This window comes from Ranitomeya imitator, chromosome 5 (assembly GCF_032444005.1).
Source record: "Ranitomeya imitator isolate aRanImi1 chromosome 5, aRanImi1.pri, whole genome shotgun sequence".
NCBI classification, from domain to species: Eukaryota; Metazoa; Chordata; class Amphibia; order Anura; family Dendrobatidae; genus Ranitomeya; species Ranitomeya imitator.
Genome location: NC_091286.1, coordinates 416,229,946 through 416,248,495, shown reverse-complemented (window position 1 = coordinate 416,248,495; position 18,550 = coordinate 416,229,946). Strand labels below are relative to the sequence as shown.

The following is an 18,550-nucleotide window of genomic DNA, read 5'->3' as shown; positions in this document are numbered from 1 at the left end:
AGAAAATGGTACAGGAGTTATCCGTGTCCGTGTGTCCGTGTGCTCACGTAGGCCATCCGTGTGGGATCCATGTGATGTCCGTGAGTACGTTTTTAGGGTTCGTGTGCTGTCCGTGTGCTGTCCGTGTCCGTGTATTGCAACAATTTTTACAATTTTAACCCTATGACAGGAAAAACGCACACGGACAGCACAAGGATGGCACACAGACAGCATCTGTGTGCGGTACGTGTTTACACGGACCCATTGACTTTAATGGGTCCGTGTGATCCGTGCGCTCCCACGAACACTGACATGTCTCCGTGTTTTGCAAACGGACACACGGTCCGTGAAAACACGCTGACATGTGCAGAGACACATTTATTTTAATGTGTCTACGCGAGTCAGTGTCTCCGGTACGTGGGGAAACTGTCACCTCACGTACCGGAGCCACTGACGTGTGAAACCGGCCTACTGTGATATATTTTAGTGAAAATGATGATGAGACACAGCCTGCAACAGGGCTTTTCAGACCTACCAAGATGGCTACAAAGGGAGTCTCCAATATATCTCCAATCACAATGGCAACCCATCAACAGCCCAAAAGCATGTCAACATGTCACAGGCATTCTGATGGACACTTGAATGGATGCCTGGATGACAGAATTGGGCGATTTAACTGCTGTTGTCTAGTGACGAGTATACTCGTTGCTTGTGTTTTCCCGAGCACGCTCGGGTGGTCTCCGAGTATTTGTTAGTGCTCGGAGATTTCGTTTTTATACTCGCTTATCACTACTGTTGTCACAAATGGCAGAGTATAAGGAGATAAACAGCAGACACTTAAGGTCGCACTGGACGCTGCTGTTAGTGGAAGAAGTCGGTGGTATAAGAGAGCCAGAAACCACCGTGTGTGGATCGGGATCAGGTCCTTTGTCCCCTCCATGCACCCACATTCTACATAGGACATAGAATGGCTTTTACATTCTGTGAGTGAAAAGGGTTATTAAGAATACCTTAAATTTCAAACAGATTGCTAAATTTATGCATAGTTTACTTTTTTGGCTTTGGCCCGATTGTATCGAAAAATATTACAATTAGACATTGATTAAAAAAAGTAAAAACAGGAATGAATGACAAGTCAGAACTCACCCCAGAATCCAACATTACAGGCACAGGTGTAATTTCCTATTGTGTTACTGCAGGTGGCATCAGGTGAGCAGATATTATTGGTCTCACATTCATCAATATCATCACATTGGGTCCCGTTACCTGATCAATGTAAAAAGTTGTAACATAAGAGACAGATTGCATAATAAAAATGTATTTACCTACATACATGATCTAAATAGTTACAGTTTTATAAGAATATCAACCATTAACACATTTAGCTCTAATAAAACCAGAGCTATCAATCAAGGAAAAGGGTGTGGAGACAAATGAAAAATTACAAGGTGGGAAGGTGTGCTAAGCTCTCCTGCTGAACACTTCAATGTATCCCACTGATTCTGAGATTATTTTTTTCTTGACATATTGTACTCCATGATAGAGTGGAAAAAATGGAAATTCGTAAAAAATTTGGAAAAGTTTGCAATTTTCATACCTTAAATCCTTATACTCTTATGTGTCACACAAAATAGTTAATAACTAACATTTCCCACATGTCGACTTTAAATCAGCACAATTTTTGCAACAAAATAATTTTTTTAGGAAGTTATAAGCGTTAAAATTCGACAAGAGATTTCTATTTTTCCAACAAAATTTACAAAACCATTTTTTTAGGGACCAACTCACATTTGAAGTGACTTTGAGGGGTCTATGTGACATACCCCAAAGTTACACCATTCTAAAAACTGCACCCCTCAAGGTGCTGAAAACCACATTCAAGAAGTTTATTATCCCTTCAGGTGTTTCACAAGAATTTTTGGAATATGAAAAAAATGCACATTTCACTTTTTTTCACAAAAAAATTACTTCAGATACAATTTTTTTAATTTTGACAAGGGTAACAGGAAGAAATGGACCCCAAAAAATTGTTATGCAGTTTCTCCTGAGCATGTCAATACCCCACATGAGGGGGAAAACTTTTTGAATGCAAAATTTGCTGGAACAAATTCTTTGTGTCTGGAGGTGAGAAGGTTTTTCCACCAACATAGAAGAGGATTCTTTACTGTTAGGGCAGTGAGAATCTGGAATTGCTTGCCTGAGGAGGTGGTGATGGCGAACTCAGTCGAGGGGTTCAAGAGAGGCCTGGATGTCTTCCTGGAGCAGAACAATATTGTATCATACAATTATTAGGTTCTGTAGAAGGACGTAGATCTGGGGATTTATTATGATGGAATATAGGCTGAACTGGATGGACAAATGTCTTTTTTCGGCCTTACTAACTATGTTACTATGTTACTATGTAACAATTGGCTGACTCTATGTCGCATTTGAAGAGTCTCTGAGGTGCCTAAACAGTGAAAATTCCCCCACAAGTGACACAATTTCGGAAACTAGTTCCCTCAGCGAACTGCTCTAGATGTGTGGTAAGCACATTGAAAGCCCAGGTACTTCACAGAAGTTTATACCATTGAGCCGTGAAAATAATGAAAAAAAAAATCACATTTTCCCCAGAAATATGTGTTTAACCCCAAATTTTGCATTTTCATAAGGGTAACAGGAGAAATTGTGCCATACAATTTGATACAAAATTTCTCCTGAGTACGCTCATACCCAATATAATTATTATTATTATTTATTTATATAGCACCATTAATTCCATGGTGCTGTACATGAGAAGGGGTTGCATCAAAATAAAAATATCACTTACAGTAAACAAAGCTAACAATGACAGACTGGTACAGAGGGAAGAGGACCCTGCCCTTGTGGGCTTACATTCTACAGGATGGATAATAATGGATAAAACTACTGTTTCGGTGCACGGCAGAGCTCGGAAAGGAAGGAGCGTCATTTGACTTTTTGAAAGTAAAATTTCCTGGAATCATTAGCAGACTTCATGTCCTACTTGGAGAGCCCCTGATGTGCCTAAAAAGTGTAAACTCCCCACAATTGACCGCAGTTTTGAAACTAGACCACTCAAGGAATGTATTTAGATGTGTTGTGAACACCTTAAACCCCCAAGTGCTTCACAGAAGTTTACAACATTGAGCCGTGAAAATAAAAAAAATCACATTTTCCCCACAAAAAAAATTATTTGGACCTCAAATTTTGCATTTTCTCAAGGGTAACAGGAGAAATTGCACCCTACAATTTGTTGTGCAATTTCTCCTGAGCATGCAGATATCCCATATGTGGGGGAATACTACAGGGTGGGCCAATTATATGGATACACCTAAATAAAATGGGAATGGTTGGTGATATCAACTTCCTGTTTGTAGCACATTAGTATATGGGAGGAGGAAAACTTTTTAAGATGGGTGGTGACCATGGTGGCCATTTTGAAGTAAGCCATTTTGGATCCAACTTTATTATTTCCAATGGGAAGAGGGTCATGTGGCACATCAAAATTTTCCCCCTCCCATATACTAATGTGCCACAAATAGGAAGCTGATATCACCAACCATTCCCGTTTTATTTAGGTGTATCCATATAAATGGCCAACCCTGTACTTTTGAGGCTCAATGCAAAGCTCATATTGAAGTTCAGATTTTGCTGGAATGGTTAGAGGATGCCATGTTACATTGGCAGAGCCCCTGAGGTGTCAGAACAGCAGAAACCCCTATATGTGAAAAATTTTCCAAACTACACTCCCCAATGAATTCATCTAGGGGTGCAGTGATCATTTTGACACCACGTGTGCCTCACAGAATTTTATATGATTGAGCAGTGAAGAAAGAATAAATTACATTTTTACCACCAAAATGTTGTTTAAGCCCCAAGTTAATAATTTTTCTAAGGGCTAATAGGAAATTTTTTTACAACAAACTGAGGTCCATTTTTTCCTGAGTGCGCCAATATCCTACATGCAGATTTTACATTTTCACACAAAAAATTGGTAAAAATGTCATCATAATTTGGCCCACAATTTCTACTGTATGTGGCAATACCCCATATGTGGCTGTACAGTACTACTTAACCATATGTAGAGATTATGGAGGAGCGGAGCACTATTTGCCACCTGGAGCGCAGATTTTCCTAGAACAGTTTGCAGACTCCATATATAGAGCCCATATCTGCTAGAACAGCAGAATCCCCCTCAAGTGACCCCATTTTGGAAATTATACCCCTTTGAGAATTAATCTACAGTTGTAGTGACAATTTTGACTCCATGGATATTTTCCAGAAGCAAGCAGCAATGAATGTTGCCGAGTGAAAATTGCAAACTGCGTTGTAGTGATCAGTACGCTATGCCCAGCCCGTGTTTCTGGAGACATGCAACCTTAAATTAGGCAGGTTCTCATCGCTTCAGAAATGTAAACATGTGGACACAATATGTGGTTTAGGTAAACTGTGGAACTCAGAGGGGAGGGGGGCATTTGGATTTGGGAGCAGAGAATTTGCAGAATTTCTTTTGGAGGGTTATGGAGCAATTTCACGTTTCCAGAGCCTTTGTACTACCAGTAACGTGGAATGGAATCCCCCTAGAGTTCCATTAACAGATGACAGATTTGAGAAGGGACTTGCTTTTTTGTGGATTGAGTTGAAGCTTTTATTGGGAACATTTTACATAAAGTTTGGGATCACATTTATCCAGCGCTCAATGCTGAGCATTCACTTTGGGATTTCCATCTAAATCTCTGAGTGACGTGATTCAGATGAAACCCCCAATGGATCCATTCACTATATTGAGGCAGCAGAGTTACTCTGGACTCCGTCTGGCCTCTGTTTAACGGTGTCCTTCTTTTCAGAAGTGCACAAAACTGTGGCCGACGGCCCTTTTATGCAGTCCTAAAAAATCCTATAAAGATGGACACCACTGTATCACAGGTCAGACGGGAATCTTCTGCTGAGGGGTTCTGTCTGAATCACGTATTTCAGAGATTTACACGGAAACCCCGTGTAAGCGCTCAGTGAAGAGTGCAAGATATATGTGCACCAAGCCTTACTGCGATTTTTGCGAGGTAGAATGAAAAAATCAACAGCAGTTGAAGAATTGATTTTATGTGTTTTTTTACTCCATTCCTCGTGCAGTATAAGTGACTGGGCGACTTTATTCTTCGAGTGAAGAATAGTGAATTATTCGGATTCGGGAAAATAAAAAAAGATGCTACATCTGTGAAAAGGCCATAACATGAGTTACTAACTTCTATTATTACCACATATTGCTGACATATATGTCATATGTCAGGAATGGGTTAACAAGAGGTAGATGCAATAATAACAATGTATTAATCTACATACATTGTTTATTCAGTCATGCTTTAAGTAACAAAAAATCTACATCTCTGTACAAGTGTGGCACCCCAGGAGTTGGGGTACCACAGTGGTATTGCCTTCCTCTCCGGGAGGGTAATGCCATGCCAGGAGACAGGAGGGATCCCTTTGTCAGATAACCTTTCATGCAACACTTTCTGACTCCAGGCCAGAAGGGGGAGCTCTAAACCCGGTTTAAGGGGAGCTTCCCTATATACATCCTGGTCTGGAGGAGTTAGACAGTTGGTAGCAGACAGTGGAAGAGCACAGAAGGACCTAAGAACTAGAGGACTGCGATTGGGCCCCTCTAAGCAGTACGCAGAAATCGGGCACCTGGAGCCCGAGGCTGTGTGGAACTGCAAGTCCCACAGCAGAACCGGAGGGCAGGAAGCTAAAAGTGACTTGTCCACATAATACCTGAGGTACAGCAACAATTAGAGCCCCAAGTTACCATGTACAGAGACCCCAAGGGAACGGCTCAAGCTGCCTACCATGCAGGGACTGTCCCAGGACAGAGAATAACCGGGGACCTTGTCAGGACACAACAGGCAGTAAGGGACTAGCAATCAGCGCAAAGTGGAAGGCTCCCAAACTGACCTGGCAAAGGGATTCCCTCTTGTCTTCAGACTGCCTGGACTCAATCAACACCTGTTGCCGGTACCCTGGACCGAGGCTGACTGCAAATCAGTAAACCAGGTAAAGACTGCAATCCTGTGTCCTCCATTTATTTGCCGACATTCACCATCCCTGCCAAACACTCCGGGAGCCCTGGGGACCCCGCTACACCTGTTGGAAGTGTCACCATCTTTGCTGCAGTAACATCGCCCCAGAGGAGCTCTTTAAGCAGCATCGGTCCCCTCTGACTGAGAACCACAGGTGACATCATGAATACAAACTTTAATCCTGCAACTACCTTAAAAGACCTTTCCCCTTGCCCAGGGCCATGGACCGGGTCGCTGCAACCGTGACCACCCCTTTAATTGCGACTGGCCTTGGTACCGAGTACCCCCAGGCCCTGGTGGGCGACTCAACATGGTGTCACAAACAGGATTTCGTGCCCTGGCATTGCCAGATATTGTGTTCCAGAGACTGTGACAATTGGCCTCTAAGCCGCCATTGCTGCTCCGTGTGGACCATAAGGGGAAGAAGGAGGCGTACCTTCATGGGCAGAGCCTGCAAAAAGAGTGAGAAGAGGAAGTGGGTGTCATGCAGGAGAGCCGCAAGTGAGGACACTGGGAGCCCTGGAAGGAGGACTAGGAGAAGCACCTGACCGCACGCAGAATGAACTGCTGCAGACTCCGGAGGAGAGATGTCAGGCCTCTGCAAGGTTAGCACGGGGGAAAGGACATGTCCGACCCAGGAGGAGAACTGGCGGCGGTCGCAGCCACAGGCCACATGATGCCCCCAGGCCCCATGGTGGACCCAGCCGCAGGCCCTATGATGCCCCCAGACCCCGTGGTGCCCGCAGATCCTGCAAACCGACTGGATCCCGCCGCAGTAACAGCTCCTATAATGCCGCTATCCAGGCCCTATATAATATGAGCGGTCTGGCTGCCACAATACTCAGGGGAGTACCATACGTTGAGTGACTTTAAAGAAAGGCTATGCAGCTTATTTGAAGTATATCCCCTGACAGAACATCAAAAGGTCAACATTCGAACTGGTCAATTAATTGGCGCAGCCCAAAGAGAAGTGAAATCTTGGCCGGATATGAAAAAAGGAACTATTAAGCAGATATTTGCCAAACTTAAAACCACTTTTGACACCCGCACCGATGCTGAAATCAAAATTAGGTTTTTCCAGTGCAAACAAAGAGCACAGGATAACATATGGGACTATCCCTTTAATCTCAAGCCTACCAAATCAACCACTCAGTAAACTAACTTTGTCTTGTTCCCTCCTTCCAAATATTATCTGCATGTGAATCTGCACCCTACTATTCATCTGTCTCCACACCCTCCATGCACACGATAACTGCACTTGATACTTGACTATTGCACTTAAACACACGGGCTGATGACCGGATCATGCAGCTTTATATGAAAATCCCTATTTATTATAATTGCCAGACCTGAAATAACAAGCACTTTTCACCTATTGTGTCCCCCCATTTCCTTGTAGATTGTAAGCTTGCCAGCAGGGACCTCACCCCTAATGTCACTGTTTAAATTGTCTTAACTTGTACTGAATTTATTGTCTGTACATGTCCCCGCTTAATTGTAAAGTGCTGCGGAATTTGTTGGCGCTATATAAATAAAAATTATTATCATTATTATTATTAATCTCCATCTCATTGAGGGACTCCAGTCCAGCACCCACAGGACACAGCTGCGCATCCTGCCCTTGCAAAACCCTGACCTGGACTTTGCACATTTTAAGAACAGGGCCATACGGGTGCTGCATGAACCACAACCCAGCCGCACAATGCCTCCAGGCGTCCAGTCCTCATGCACCACCAGGAGGTGGCACCTTTTCCTCATGTCCCCGTTGAGGCTGATGTACAGATCCCGGATGATGACCCATCCGCAGGACTGCCGCTCCAGGTCCAGGAATTGACTAAAAGCATAGCTGCTCTAGCCAAAACTGTGCAGTCCCTGCAGCAATCCCCAAATGAGAAAATCCAGCTGGCTACCAGTCCAGATGACATCCCCTGGCAACAACAGAAGAGGATCCCACCGATCAGAGGAAGAGACAATGACTGCTATCATCAGGACGGATGACCCATCTGTTGCCGCTGCAATCATGCAGGACACATCGCAAGGTTCTGCCATTTAAACTAGCGACCCCTGGGGCAGAGGGCCAACCCCCAGGAGTAGGACGACCAGGCCCACAAAACTGGTGAACAAAGTACGTCGGTGGACGACCGGTCCTCCCCATTGTGATCGACGTAATCCCGATGAATGCTTTACTGGACACAGGCTCTCAGGTGATGACCACAATTTCAAAAATCGCCGACTTTCGGAAAAGTCGGGTTTCATGAAACCCGACCTGATCCCAGTGTGGGATCGGCCATGAGGTAGTCGATCTTCACACCAAAGTTGCGTTTTGTATGACGCTTTCAGCGCCATTTTTCAACCAATGAAGGAGGACGCAGAATGTGGGCAGCGTGATGACATAGGTCTCGGTCCCCACCATCTTAGAGAAGGGCATGACAGTGATTGGCTTGCTTTCTGCTGTGTCACAGGGCCTATAAAGGGGCGTGCACGCCGACCACCATCTTACTTCTGCCGATCTCAGCATAGGGAGTGGTTGCTGCAGCTTCACCAGAAGCAGGGGTATCGTTAGGGAGGGAAGATTAACCCCCAAACCACTTGTGCTGTAGCGATTTCCACTGTCCAACACCACCTTTTCTTTGCAGGGACAGTGGAGGCTATATTTTTGTGCATCAACTCTGTAGCTTATTAGGCTGCCTTATAAGGCTCCCTGATAGCTGCATTGCTGTTTGTACGCCGCTGTCCAAACTTTTGTGTGAAGCAGTCCTTTTTATTGCTGCCATACTTGTCCTGAGATCATTGTAGGGAGATTGAAATTGTACTCCAGTCCTTGTATTTTTTCATGTATCTGCCAGCCGCGTGCTGCCTTGTATATTGTGTTGTGTAATACACAGGGCCTGTTTTTTGCTGCAGTCTCCCCCCAAAAAGGGAGATTTAAATTGCCACTAAGTGGATCTACGTCAGTTCTGTTTGTTGTATATCTGCCAGCTACGTTCTACCTTGTACATTGCGCTGTGTAATACACAGGGCCTGTTTTTTGCTGCAGTCTCCCCCCGAAAAAAGGGAGATTTAAATTGCCACTAAGTGGATCTATGTCAGTTCTGTTTGTTGTACAGGTCCTTCTCAAAAAATTAGCATATAGTGTTAAAGTTCATTATTTACCATAATGTAATGATTACAATTAAACTTTCATATATTATAGATTCATTATCCACCAACTGAAATTTGTCAGGTCTTTTATTGTTTTAATACTGATGATTTTGGCATACAACTCCTGATAAACCAAAAAACCTGTCTCAATAAATTAGCATATTTCACCCATCCAATCAAATAAAAGTGTTTTTTAATAACAAACAAAAAAAACATTAAATAATAATGTTCAGTTATGCACTCAATACTTGGTCGGGAATCCTTTGGCAGAAATGACTGCTTCAATGCGGCGTGGCATGGAGGCAATCAGCCTGTGACACTGCTGAGATGTTATGGAGGTCCAGGATGCTTCAATAGTGGCCTTAAGCTCATCCAGAGTGTTGGGTCTTGCGTCTTTCAACTTTCTCTTCACAATATCCCACAGATTCTCTATGGGGTTCAGGTCAGGAGAGTTGGCAGGCCAATTGAGCACAGTAATACAATGGTCAGTAAACCATTTACCAGTGGTTTTGGCACTGTGAGCAGGTGCCAGGTCGTGCTGAAAAATGAAATCTTCATCTCCATAAAGCATTTCAGCCGATGGAAGCATGAAGTGCTCCAAAATCTCCTGATAGCTAGCTGCATTGACCCTGCCCTTGATGAAACACAGTGGACCAACACCAGCAGCTGACATGGCACCCCACACCATCACTGACTGTGGGTACTTGACACTGGACTTCAGGCATTTTGGCATTTCCTTCTCCCCAGTCTTCCTCCAGACTCTGGCACCTTGATTTCCGAATGACATGCAAAATTTGCTTTCATCAGAAAAAAGTACTTGGGACCACTTAGCAACAGTCCAGTGCTGCTTCTCTGTAGCCCAGGTCAGGCGCTTCTGCTGCTGTTTATGGTTCAAAAGTGGCTTTACCTGGGGAATGCGGCACCTGTAGCCCATTTCCTGCACACGCCTGTGCACGGTGGCTCTGGATGTTTCCACACCAGACTCAGTCCACTGCTTTCTCAGGTTCCCCAAGGTCTGGAATCGGTCCTTCTCCACAATCTTCCTCAGGGTCCGGTCTCCTCTTCTCGTTGTACAGCATTTTCTGCCACATTGTTTCCTTCCAACAGACTTACCATTGAGGTGCCTTGATACAGCACTCTGGGAACAGCCTATTTGTTGAGAAATTTCTTTCTGGGTCTTACCCTCTTGCTTGAGGGTGTCAATGATGGCCTTCTTGACATCTGTCAGGTCGCTAGTCTTACCCATGATGGGGGTTTTGAGTAATGAACCAGGCAGGGAGTTTATAAAAGCCTCAGGTATCTTTTGCATGTGTTTAGAGTTAATTAGTTGATTCAGAAGATTAGGGTAATAGGTCGTTTAGAGAACCTTTTCTTGATATGCTAATTTATTGAGACAGGTTTTTTGGGTTATCAGGAGTTGTATGCCAAAATCATCAGTATTAAAACAATAAAAGACCTGACAAATTTCAGTTGGTGGATAATGAATCTATAATATATGAAAGTTTAATTGTAATCATTACATTATGGTAAATAATGAACTTTAACACTATATGCTAATTTTTTGAGAAGGATCTGTATATCTGCCAGCCACATTCTACCTTGTACATAGTGTAGTGTAATAGACAGGGCCTGTTTTTTTTTTGCTGCAGTCACCCCCCAAAAAAGGGAGATTTAAATTGCCACTGAGTGGATCTACGTCAGTTCTGTTTGTCGTACACCTGCCAGCCAAGTTCTACAACTTACATTGTGTAGTGTTATACACAGGGCCTGTTTTTGGCTGCAGTCTCCCGCCAAAATGGGAAATTTAAATTGCCACTAAGTGGATCTACATCAGTTCTGTTTGTTGTATATCTGCCAGCTACGTTCTACCTTGTACATTGTGTAGTGTAATACACAAGGCCTGTTTTTTTGCTGCAGTCTCCCCCCCAAAAATGGGAGATTTAAATTACCACTAAGTGGATCTACGTCAGTTCTGTTTGTCGTATATCTGCCAGCCACAATCCACAACTTACATTGTGTAGTGTTATACACAGGGCCTGTTTTTGGCTGCAGTCTCCCCCCAAAAAGGGAGATTTAAATTGCCACTAAGTGGATCTACGTCACTTCTGTTTGTCGAATATCTGCCAGCCACGTTCTGCCTTGTACATTGTGTAGTGTAATACACAGGGCCTTTATTTTTGCTGCAGTCTCCCCCCAAAAAAGGGAGATTTAAATTGCCACTAAGTGGATCTTCGTCAGTTCTGATTGTCGTATATCTGCCAGCCACGTTCTGCCTTGCACATTGTGTAGTGTAATACACAGGGCCTGTTTTTTGCTGCAGTCTCCCCACCAAAAAAGGGAGATTTAAATTGCCACTAAGTGGATCTATGTCAGTTCTGTTTGTCGTATATCTGCCAGTCACATTCTACGACTTATATTGTGTTGTGTAATACACAGGGCCTGTTATTTGCTGCAGTCTCCCCCCAAAAAAAGGGAGATTTAAATTGCCACTGAGTGGATCTACGTCAGTTCTGTTTGTCGTATATCTGCCAGCCACTCTTCTACAACTTACATTGTGTAGTGTAATACATAGGGCCTGTTTTTTGCTGCAGTCTCCCCACAAAAAAGGGAGATTTAAATTGACAACAAGTTTATATACACATTCTTCCTTGTTTTTCAGTAGCATATAATGGTTGTTTTTTGGTTACATCTTCCCAAAAATGAGGAAGACTGGTGGAAGTGGCCGTTGGCGGTCGTTGCCAGCTGGTACTGATGGTGGTGGTGGTGGTGCAGCATCTGGTGGTAGTGGGAAAAGCAAAATAGCACCTAAGGCTAGAGGTGTTGAGCCAGAGTCATCATCTGGCTACACAAGGCCTCGAAGGCTCCCTTGTCTGGGAGTAGGAAAACCGCTAATAAAGCCGGAGCAGCAAGAAAAAGTTTTGGCTTTCCTTGCTGACTCAGCCTCTAGCTCTTTCGCCTCCTCTTCAGAAAGTTCCAAATATAAAAGCAGTGAGTCATCAGTGGATGCTCCTGGTCAGGAACAAGTCGCTTCCTTGTGTCCTTCACCCAAAGCAAAAGTGAAGGATGGGGCAGGCGACACTACAGTTTACTCCATGGAGCTCTTTACACATACCATGCCAGAGGTAGAAAGGGAAATAGTTAACAACCCATTACAAGATGAATCGGACATGGAGTGCACAGATGCACAGCCACAGCTAGATTATTATGTTGTTCCATTGACACAGATCACTACATTGCCCTCGCAGTGTACTGAGCCAGAAACTGACCCTGATGAGACTATGGTGCCCTGTCACGAACGCTATAGCACCTTACACGGTGACACAGAGGAAGGTGCACATGAGATTGAAGAGGAGGTGATAGATGACCCAGTTGTTGACCCAGTTTGGCAGCCATTGGGGGATCAGAGTGCCGCTGGCAGTAGCTCTGAAGCAGAGGAGGATGATCCACAGCAGGCATCTACATTGCAACAGCTTTCATCTGGCAGGCCCATATCTGGCCAAAAACGTTTGACCAAACCAAAAACACTTTTAGGACAGCGTGGCCATCCGGTGAAAGTAGCACAGCGTGCAATGCCTGAAAAGATATTCGATAGTAGGAAGAGTGCAGTGTGGGAATTTTTTAACTAAGATCCGAATGATCAGTGCAAAGTTATCTGTAAGAAATGCTCAAAGACCTTTAGCAGAGGGAAGAATGTCAAAAATTTAAATACAACGTGCATGCGTAGACATTTAACCAGCATGCACTTGCAAGCCTGGACTAACTACCAAACGTCCCTTTCCGTTGGTGCATCCGCAAAGAATGAAGGTAGTCAGCAACGCTACATTGCTTCCCTCACTGTAAACCCACCACTTAGGAAACCACCAGCAGCAAATGTGGAGGCATCGTCGCTAGGCCAAAGCAGTCAGCGAATCACAAGGTTCTTGGTAGGAAACACTGTATGTAGGCCAACATTAAGAATACCATCCCCACCCTCTCTCAATCTGCCATGTCCACCACCACCACCCCCGCTAGTTCCACCATATGCAGCTCTCCAGTCCAGCTCACCCTACAAGAGACTCTCGTTAGGAAAAGGAAGTACTCATCCTCTCATCCGCATACACAGGGTTTGAACGCCCATATTGCTAGACTAATCTCGTTAGAGATGATGCCCTACCAGTTGGTTGAAAGCGAAGCTTTCAAAGCCCTGATGGCCTACGCAATATCATGCTATGACCTACCCAGTCGACACTTCTTTGCTAGAAAAGCCATACCAGCACTCCACCAGCATGTCAAAGACCGCATTGTCCATGCACTGAGGCAATCAGTCAGTAGAAAGGTGCACCTCACAACAGATGCATGGACCAGTAGGCATGGCCAGGGACGTTACGTGTCCATCACGGCACACTGGGTTAATGTGGTAGATGCAGGGTCCACAGGGGACAGCCATAGTGGGACAGTTCTGCCTAGCCCACGGTCTAGGAAACACTCGGCTGTAGGCATTCGCCACCCCTCCTCCTTCTCCTCCAGAAGTGAAAGCTCATCCACAGAGCGCAGTCGCACGACCACTCCATCCACAGCTGCCAGTGTTGCACACGAGGTGTCCCATTATGGAACAGCTAGTGGTAAGCGTCAGCAAGCTGTGTTAGAAAGGAAGTGTTTGGGCGACAACAGACACACCGCAGAAGTACTGGCCGAGTACTTGCAGCAACAAAGTCAGTCATGGCTGGGCAGTGTACATCTTGAGGCAGGCAAGGTAGTCAGTGATAATAGAAGGAATTTTATGGCTTCCATAGCCCTTTCAGAACTTAAACACATACCTTGCGTGGCCCACACCTTGAACCTGGTGGTGCAGTGCTTCCTGAAAAATTATCCGGAGTTACCAGCCCTGATCCTGAAGGTGCGAAGACTTTGCTCGCACATCCGCCGGTCGCCCGTACACTCCAGTCGTATGCTGAACCATCAGCGATCGCTGAATCTTCCCCAGCACCGCCTAATAATCGACGTTGCAACAAGGTGGAACTCCACACTGCACATGCTTCAGAGGCTATGCAAACAGAGGCGTGCTGTCATTTATTTGTGGGAGGATACACATACATGGGCAGGCAGTTAAATGGCAGACATGGAGTTATCTGGTGTGCATTGGTCGAAGCTCCAAGACCTCTGTCAAGTCCTTCAGTGTTTTGAGGAATGCACACGGCTGGTAAGTGCAGACAACGCCATCATAAGCATGAACATCCCACTAATGCGTCTGCTGATGCAAAGTTTGACGCACATTAAGGAGCTGGCGTCTGCAGCCGAGGAGAAGGGAAGCCTTGATGACAGTCAGCCATTGTCTCCTCAGGGACCTCTCCTGGACAAGGTGTCGAACGAAGAGAAGGAGGAGGATTCTGGGGATGAATATTTATGGGAGGAGGATGCTTCACAGTTGGCAATAGAAACTGGTGGCGTTGCAAGATCAGGTACAGGGTTTTTGCGGGACATAAGTGATGTTGATTTGCAAGAAAGTGCTCCTCAACCCAGCACAAGCAGTGAATTGACACCTGGAACTTTGGCCCATATGGCTGAGTATGCCTTGCATATCCTAAAAAGGGACCCCCACATTATCAAAATGATAAACAATGACGATTACTAGTTGGCATGCCTCCTGGATCCACGATATAAAGGAAAATTACAAAATATCATGCCACATGAGAACCTTGAGCAAATATTAGGCTACCAAACAAGCAATTCTTGTAGACCATTTGGTTCAAGCATTCCCAGCACACAGCGGCGGTGATGGTTCTCACATAAGCCATAGGGGGCAACATGGCAGAGGTGTTAGAGGTGCACAAATCCGCAGTGGCATTGGACAGAGGGGTTTTATGACCAGGTTGTGGAGTGATTTCGCAATGACCGCTGACACGACAGGTACTGCTGCATTGATTCAAAGTGACAAGAGACAGCATTTGTCCAGTATGGTTACGAACTACTTTTCCTCCCTTATCGATGTTCTCCCTCACAGGTCATTCCCCTTTGATTACTGGGCATCTAAAATAGACACCTGGCCTGAATTGGCAGAATATGCATTACAGGAATTCGCTTGCCCAGCTTCTAGTGTGCTATCAGAAAGAGTCTTCAATGCTGCTGGTTCAATACTGACTGAAAAAAGGACACGTGTGGCTCCACGAAATGTTGAAGATCTAACCTTCATTAAAATGAACCAATCATGGATTTCAAATTATTTTGCCCCACCTTCTCCTGCTGACATGTAGCTTGCCTGAAAAATGTCTTGCCTTTGGCCTCCTCTTACTGACTTCTCCAGTTCTGCCATTTGCAACTGCTGAATGTCCACCATAGGCCATTTTTATACCTCCCTAAATGAGCTGACTCCCCCCACAAGGCCATAGTCACCACCTGGCGCAAGCACCCGTGCGAGTGCCGTTTCCCTGGACAGGTGGGTGCGCCCACTCTTGGGCGATAGCACTGGCACAGGGTCCCTCATAGTACAATGAAGTGTCTCTGACGGTGGTGGTGAACAACCAACGTCTGACACACCGTTGTAATATGAGGGGCCCTGTGTCAGTACCGCTGTCCACGAGAGAGTGTTCCCCCCAGATCGAACAGTGCTCTACCACTTGCAATACTTACCTCTCCCTGTTCCACCACTGTGTAGTCTGTGCTGTTAAATCCTTCAATGGCACTGCCAATACAAATTTGTTGAAATGATAGTTAAAATACACAGGGGCCCTGGCCTCCATTTTGACCAGTTAATACTTTGCGCCTACTACCACTGTCTGCTACTCAGCAGAGGAGCCCACCCCAGTACCTAGCTATGCCGCCTGTTTAGTCCTGTTACCAATTTTGAACTGCTTTTAGCCAACTTTTGTATTCGGGCCTACTAACCGTGTCTGCGCCACTCATTACAGTTGTCCTCCACTGAACAAAGCTAAGCCGCCTGTTTAGTCCTGTTACCAATTTTTAACTGCTTTTAGCCTACTTTTTTATTTTGGGCCTACTAACTGTGTCTGCGCCACTCATTACAGTTGTCCTCCACTAAACAAAGCTAAGCCGCCTGTTTAGTCATGTTACCATTTTTTAACTGCTTTTAGCCTACTTTTTTATTTTGGGCCTACTAACTGTGTCTGCGCCACTTATTACAGTCATCCTCCACTGAACAAAGCTAAGCCGCCTGTTTAGTCCTGTTAGCAATTTTGAACTGCATTTAGCCTACTTACTTATTTGGGCCTACTCACTGTGCTGTTCCCATGTCATTTGAGCACTATTCCCATCGATTTCTGCAATTTCTAGTCCCTCTAAACAGGGGTGGGATTAAAATTTTTAACAGGTTCTGTGTTTGTGTGCAGGAAAACCACATCCATTTTTAAGCCACACCCATTTACACACACTTTTCCTCAAACATATATAAGTAGGGGCACAGACAAACCATACCTCCCAATTTTTGAAGAAGGGAAAAAGGGACAAAGTTTGCAGCGCACTCAGTGCGCCGCGGCAAATTTTAGGTCATGCCTTTGACCACACCCATTTCACAAATAGTCACATCCATATCCACGTCCCAACCATACCCATTTAGCACTGCTGATCACATTGTTTCATAAGCAATAATTATAAACTAACGCAGGGGTTCCACCAGTCCGATATGTAGAACAGTGTGCTCTGTCTGTTTGTACATCTCTGTTGCCTCCTCCATAGGTGCTGTTCCGCATTGCACGTTCCTTCATTACGCTTCAACCTTGATTCTGTGATGGTCGAGGACAACTATTATTAAGAAGGGAGGCATGTAAGAGGGTAGTGCTGTTATGGACAGTAACACGCTGCCACTTTAAGAGACAGCACCCCCTTGTCTGGTGCGAGGGAATGTCCTGCTTCCCCCTGCTATAGACGGTGAAGATAAACTGCCCTAGGATAAAGGGGAGGAGTTGAGCCTGAACTGTGTGTGTGAGCTGAAGCTGTTGGAGAGAACTGTGTGCTGTTTGCTACAAGAAAGGTCCCACAGCTTGGGACGAAGTTTACTTGTGAAATTTGCAAGACTTTTCTGGGTACAGCAAAGGTGGCTGTTCTGTGATAGTTTGTGAAGCCACGAAGATACTGAGAAAGGGACTTACAGTTTCCAGGAGCATCCCTAGGATCCAGAAGCAAGGAGAAGACCACGTTTCACAGAGCTGACATAAAGCCGTGCACACCACCATATTGGACTTCTGGGGGCCCCCCTGGCACTGGACCTGAGTCCCCAACATCACCGTAAGTCTGTTCCTGTTTGGTGCACCTGTTAGGGCCTAGTGTAGTCTTCAGTAGTCAGTACACGGGAGCTGTGTGGCCTGCTTCTTAGTAAAGGCCAGGGACGTTATACATAGAGTAGCATCGTTATTTGTTAATTGTTTAAACTTGCTTGTGAGACATATTCTGAGTCTGTAATAGTTGTAGCACCGTGCTATTTTACAGGAAAGATAACACATGTACATTGTCTTTTGCCATTGTAAACCCCTGTTTGCATCTTTCTCGTTCCCTTCCTTCCTTGCCTTCCAATAAATCTACCCTTTGTTGTTTGCACCTCATCTTGTGTACAGTAGTCTTCCTGCACCGTGGTGGTCCCCTGGCCATCGCTTCAATTGGTCAGGTCATTCCTATCATCACAATGAGTAATATCTCCTGATTAATACAAAAACTTTAAGCCAAAGTATTATTCCCAACGTGTTAAATGTTTGTTTAGTTTCTACTTTCAAGAACAAGCAAAATGTCAGATTGCTTGCTGTTAATTTGCCCTCGTTCTTCCAATAGTCCACTATTGCTACTTTCATTTGTACACGTCAGAAATTAGAAAATTGTCCTATCTAACATAGGCACAAAATGTCGAGAAACTTCTGGCAGCAAAATGGTAAAACTGAAGATGTAACGTTAGAGTAAGATGTTGTATTGAAAATATATTTATCAAAGTTTTCCTGTTTTCGGCAGACTACAAAAAAAACCTACTTTAAGTTTTTTAACAGTGAGAATTAATGACATTAACTATTATAAAAAAAGTTAATATAATGGGATCAATTTATTTCCTCACCTGAGAATCCATCATTACAAGTACAGGTGTAGCTCCCTATTGTGTTAGTGCAGGTTGCATTAGGTGAGCAGATATTGCCGGTCAGACATTCATCAATATCATTACAGTGGGTCCCATTACCTATTGAAAACTTGTGTTATTAATCATGGAAACCATTAGAAGGTGAAGGAAATATGGCACTTCTAGTAGATGGAGCTTTGCTATCCTGGTAAATGATGGCATATAGCCAGGACATGGCATCTCATACTGATGAGTGGCATAAAAATACAAGCATCCAGCTCACTACATAGTATCCTAAGTCCTGTCTGGAGCACGAAAAATGTCTGTA

General features: G+C 44.6%; 1 protein-coding gene across 12 annotated transcripts in view; it reads right to left on the bottom strand.

The window, feature by feature from the left end:
• Positions 1-18,550, bottom strand: part of LOC138638065 (latent-transforming growth factor beta-binding protein 4-like) — a 385,781-nt gene that overhangs the window by 109,937 nt on the left and 257,294 nt on the right. For 10 of the 12 annotated variants that reach the window (XM_069727038.1, XM_069727040.1, XM_069727039.1 and 7 more), the window contains 2 exons: positions 18,223-18,342; positions 1,126-1,245 (listed from right to left, as the gene is read on the bottom strand). In XM_069727038.1, the coding sequence (XP_069583139.1) occupies positions 1,126-1,245; positions 18,223-18,342 (240 nt within the window). The remainder of the gene's footprint in view (positions 1-1,125; positions 1,246-18,222; positions 18,343-18,550) is intronic. The other 2 variants (XM_069727041.1, XM_069727044.1) reach the window with 1 other exon arrangement.